We start from the raw sequence: 5,404 nt of genomic DNA, 5'->3' as shown, positions 1-5,404 counted from the left end.
TCCAGACAAGAACTCTGCTTAAACAACCTCTGTCTGCACAGTTTGGGGTTGAAATTGTAGTGAAATGCAATCTATCCAGCTATTTAAATTATTATAACAACACACTGAGTGTTCTGTGCAATTTCCAGTTGTGTTCTCAGGGAAAACAGGATTATCTTTGTTCAGAGGGTGAAAGGAGGGAAGCACAGACAGCAGAGCAGTCTGTGTGTGACAATAGCTGCACTGTGAAGGGCTCTGGCAGGGGGTTGTTTGGAGGTATTTGAGCTGTTGAACTGGATTTATTTTTAATTTTTTTAGCCAGCCTATCAGAATCTGAGGCAGAAAGTCGACAACTTCGTCTCGACCCACCTGGACAAGCAGGAATGGAACCCAGCCATGAACAAGAACCAGTTACGGAACGGGCTGAGGCAGAGTGTGATTCAGTAAGTGAGCAGCAGCCTGCACAATAAGTGAGATTTGATGAGCCATCTATCACCTAAGGCAAGGGAGAATTGGCAGAATTGAATTTTTCACAGCACTTTCTGTTGTGCTTCCTGAGTTCCATTGGAAGAGGGGTCTGCAGTCTGAACTCTCCCCAAAAAATGCACATTATTGCTCTGCCTGAAATGGGTATTTTTGAGTGGTGGGATATGGATATTTGCTGTCCAAATTATTGCTGCAAAAACGCTGTGCCTGGTGTACTGAGCTGGATGACCTTGATCTTAACTTTCAGGAAGGAGAAGAGCCTTTAAAGATCCTTTAACAAAAGAATCCTGAGGATGCCCAAAGTTGTGTGTGTAGACTCCAGCCCCTGTCAGCAGCAGTCACTGCAGCAGCCTGAGCTCCTGCAGCACAGGACAGTTCTTGTCCAGCTGTTTCAGCTGCACTGGGGCCACCAGGATGAGCAGAGGGCTGGAGCAGCTCTGCTATGGGGAAAGGCTGGGAGAGCTGGGATTGTTCAGCCTGGAGAGGAGAAGCTTTGGGGTGACCTCACTGTGGTTTTGCAGGACCTGAAGGGGCCAACATGATGGAGAGAGGCTTTTTACAAGGGCCTGGAGGGACAGGACAAGGGGGAATGGCTTCAGACTGACAGAGTTAGATGGGATATTGGGAATAAATCCTTCCCTGTGAGGTTGCTGAGGCCCTGGCACAAGGTGTGCAAAGCAGCTGTGGCTGCCCCTGGATCCCTGGCAGTGTCCAAGGCCAGGTTGGACGGGGCTTGGAGCAGCCTGGGACAGTGGGAGGTGTCCTTGCCCATGGCAGGGGGTGGCACTGGATGAGCTTTAAGGTCCCTTCCAAGCCAAACCATTCTGTAACTCTGACAGCTTGTGCTGCTTCCCAGAGCTGCTGAGTTTTAACCAGGGAGAGGAGGACGAGGCATTGCACACAAAATGTTGTGGTGTAAAGAACAGCCCCAGTCCTGGGGAGTCTGAAGGGTCTCTGTCGCTCCTGGAGTGGCAGGGCTGAGCCCTGGGGGTGTCCAGGTGTGTGTCCTGCCCACCCAGGGTGCTGTTACCTGGAGGTGACACGGGGTGCTCTGTCCCTGCATCCTTCGTGGCCTCATTATCCTGTGGCTCCTTCTCCCAGTGCCATGAACATCTCCTCTTCCTGTCCCTGCTCCCTTGCAGACATGACTTAAGCCTCCCAGACAGCCTGTGCCCCACAATCCAAGAGCCTGACGCAGCCCCTGAGGTCATCAGTCGCTTCAGTTCCTGGTGCTCAGTCCAGAACCTCTGCTGTGTGCTCAGTGTCTTGTTTTTATAATTCCTACCCCTCTGTCTAGACTGTTACAAGGAGCAAGGGACAGTCCTGTTCTCAGGGGGCAGGGCTCTTCTCCTTCCACTCAGCCAAAAAAAAAGCCTGTGCTCTCACCTGCCCTCCCCTCAGAATAGCTTATTTCTCTTTCTGTGCCAAAGTGTATTTGTGCCAAAATGTGTTTGTTTGCTTTCATGTTGACCTGGTTTCCACAGGAGCCCTGTTAAAAGTGGCTCTTGGCCAAGGTGTCGTTTAAGTACCTGGGAGACCAGATGTGAGTTGTTAATTCTGCAGGGAGAGAAATAGGTGAGTGAAACAAGTCCCTGTTAAGGATCTCCTGAGTAGGCTGCAGTTCTCACCATGTTAATGCTAATTGCAGTTGACAGGAGGGCTCTGGAGAGTTGCTGGAGGAGATTGGGGAGAAGTTTTTCAGAGGAACTGAATGACTTCTTTGTCTTTGTTCAAGGTCAGGAATGCTGGAAGCTGGAGTGGACAGAATTATTTCTCAGGTGGTGGATCCAAAACTAAACCACATCTTCAGGCCTCAGATAGAGAGGGCGATTCATGAATTTTTGGCTGCACAAAAGAAAGAGGAAAATGTGCCAGCTCCTCCTCCAGAGCCTGAGAATAAGGATCCTCCTGCTCCATCTCAGGATGCCTCCTAAAGGTCTGCTATCTGTGCACTCACTGCTGACACTCCTTGTGCCTCATCTCTGTATTTGGACAGTGCAAGATAGAGGGGGCTGAGCCTGCCTGGCTTGGCAGGGGGGACACTTTGATCAGCAGCCTGCTGTCATTGTCACACAGCCCCCTGAGCTGCTGCCACTCCAGTGGCTGCTAAAAATAACTGGGACTGAGACATAGGGATGATGTAAATCAGCTATCAAGGAACACTGTGCACTCTGCCAGAGTGTTTGGTTCAGGCCAAAAGGCCTTTTAGTCCAGTAAAGCACATCCAAAAAAAAAAAAAAAAATCCAAAAAGCACATCCAGCAGCATTGACATGGAAGTGGCTGGATTGCCTTCAGAACTGTATCAAATGGATTAAAAATATACATCATTTACTGAAACACGGCTGAGAACAGAGTGGTGACAAGTTATTGTGGTTTAGCACTGAAAGTTTTAGATAACTCTGCTTTAGAACAAACACTGGAGGGTTGAACTGTCACTGACCAAAAGAGTCCTGCTGGAGTAAGGGCAACCTCTCTGGGAGTGAAAAACTGCTCCCTCCAAATTAACTGGTTTAAACAGAGCAACCTGGATCTTCCAGCTGCAGGGACTGAGGGTGCCTTTGTGGCAAACAAGTTCATTCTGGCTTTTGTGATTAAAATAACTTCAGCGGCCTCAGGGGGCCATAATTGCTGCTCTGTCTTAGCACAAGATGTGCCCATCTTTGCTAAGGCCCTGCATCTGAAGGTTGATTTGGATATTGAGGAACCACTGCCTTGATGGGAAATTTCAATCTGGGGAGCTTAAAACCATGCTGCATGAAAGGAAGTTCGTTGTCAGTTGTTCCATCTGCCAGGGCTTTCTGAGAGCAAAAATACTCCATCTGATCTGATTTATTTAGAAGGAGTAAGAACCTGAAATAGCTGTTCTAATGCTTGGAATTATCAGAGCAACCAGCACGGGGGTTTAACTTAATAGTAGAAGTCCAAGTGGCTGTAATATCATCTCAAGTTATTTACTTGTGACTTGCAGCTTTAATGCCTTGAATTTTTGCATTTGTCTGGTTCAAGGAGTTTAAAAGTCCATTATAACCCACAGCAAAGTGCAGTTGTTAATGTATCCTAATCCATCCTAATGCACTGACTTGCACATCCTCTAAACTCTCTTTTTTTTCCTTACAGGGAGATCCTGCTACTGAGCAGCTGCAGTTGCAACATGCCCTGTTAGACTGGCCATGGATTCCTCATTCCCTTTGGTGCAGGATTGCTGTCTGCCAAAGATGATTAACCTTTATTAGGCCTGTGGGAAATAGGCACTGAAATGGTGAAATTCAGGTGCACCTGGAGTTCTGCCTGTGGAGGGACAGCCCGAGTGTGGAGAGGTTTTTGCTGTGAACTGCAGGGAGCAGCATGTATTCATTAGTCATGCCTTTGGGCAAGGGGGTGGGAAGGAAAAAAGGGAGTTGTCTGCTGTCTGGAGGGAGTAGGGAAGTGGTTTGAGATGCTCCAAGGAGCACAAAGAAAGGCAGGAGGGTTTGGGGGTGGGGTATTTTTTGGAGACCAAGTAGAGCTGTCAGATTTCCTTTGATAGAAGCCAGAGGAGAGGAAGCCTCGTGCACCTCTGCTGGGGAGCAGTGAGCAGCAGGTGCCAAGTCAGGTGTAACTCACTGCCCTGCCTGCTTTGGGAAGGGCATTTCCTGTTCAGAACTGGAGATGAAGCTTCAGGATCAATCATCCAGGTAAATTCTGTTGAACACAGGAACACGTTTACAGTTGGCTATGCCTATAGCTGATGTCACTCCTATTTCCCAGGCAACTCTGGGAAGCAAAGGGCGCACCAGAGTAGGGGATCAGGTGGAAATTTGTCTCTTCAGCTTGGAAGACTTTTCTTTCTCAGGTGCCTGGTGGAAACTGTCCTATGCTTTCAGCTTGAATGCATGCAGTGTCCTCTGGATGACAGTCAAATGGAGAATGTGATCACCTCTTCTGCCAGCAAATGTCCACACCTTTTTGCAATAAAACACCTCAAAAAGCATCTCTGAGGCCTGGCTTCTTCGGTTTTTTTTTCTTAAGGAGAAACTACTTGAAGAAATCTGTGAGTCCTGATGGCTGGAGCCCTAAGGAAAGTGTGACCTTACACAGTTTGGGGTTAATCCAGGTTTAACAACATGGGGTTGTTTCTTATCATGAGATGAGATGGTTTTAGTATCCTCTCCACAGAAGATGTCTCAAAAAATGTAAAATATTGTGAGGATTGTTATGAGTAAAGGGCTCTCTGCTGGATGTTGGTCTGGGGGGTTAAAGGCTGCTCCAATGTGTAATAAAGGTTTTCCCTTAGGGCTTTAAGGGCAGCTCTTGACAGAAAAGAATCTTTTACCTCCTGGTAAGATTCTCAACCACTTCTTTGGACCTGAGCAATTATTCAGGGGAAGGTTAAGAGTGTAGAAAGCAAATGAAAAGGATTCTGACTGTGCTTAGGCAACTTCTGGATGACAATTGGAGTAGTCAGGGAGCAGGGACACCAGCTCAGGGGTTTTGTAGCAAGTCCAGCTGGATTTACTGCAGTGAGGAGGGAACCTGAACCTGCATTTCCTACCTGACAGCTGCTTTAGAAGATGAGTGAAGGAGAATAGACTCAGCCAGGGTAGTTTTTAAAAGGCTTTTCCATTGTTCTCTCTGTGTTAAACTCTGAGCTCTGACACTGCTGTGCCTCTGGTGGGGCCCAGCCTGTGCACAGCTCCAGTGGCTGTGGGAACCTTCAGATCACAACAGAAGCACCTGAAGAGTTGAGGCAGCCAATTTGGAATCACAGGCTTTAATGTTTGGGCTCTGAAGTCCTTGCTTTGGATCAGAGCCTTGGAAGCACCCCTGACATAATGGGACAGTGACAAAAGCCACCAAGTCCTTGTGACGAAGGACTTGTGCAGTGCCCTTTGATTAAATTCTCTCAGTGTCACAGCCAGAATCAGGACTCCAGCCTTAAAAACTCAGTGATGAAATAGA

The 5,404-nt window shown here is 47.9% G+C and overlaps 1 protein-coding gene across 1 annotated transcript; it reads left to right on the top strand.

Moving 5' to 3' along the window:
* Positions 1–297: 297 nt before the first annotated feature.
* Positions 298–4,436, top strand: LOC121672414 (biorientation of chromosomes in cell division protein 1; the record flags this gene model as incomplete). The annotated part of the gene is made up of 3 exons (XM_042045057.1): positions 298–422; positions 2,201–2,401; positions 3,584–4,436. Coding segments are annotated over 2 exons (324 nt in total), but the record flags the coding sequence as incomplete, so codon positions are not given.
* Between the last annotated feature and the right edge of the window lie 968 nt (positions 4,437–5,404).

This window comes from Corvus kubaryi, unplaced genomic scaffold (genome assembly GCF_017639235.1).
Source record: "Corvus kubaryi isolate FWS band 111438036 unplaced genomic scaffold, C.kubaryi_AGA036_p1.0 61981, whole genome shotgun sequence".
Lineage (NCBI taxonomy): Eukaryota > Metazoa > Chordata > Aves > Passeriformes > Corvidae > Corvus > Corvus kubaryi.
Note: the sequence above shows the minus strand (reverse complement) of the source record. Positions and strands in the feature narration are given on the sequence as shown.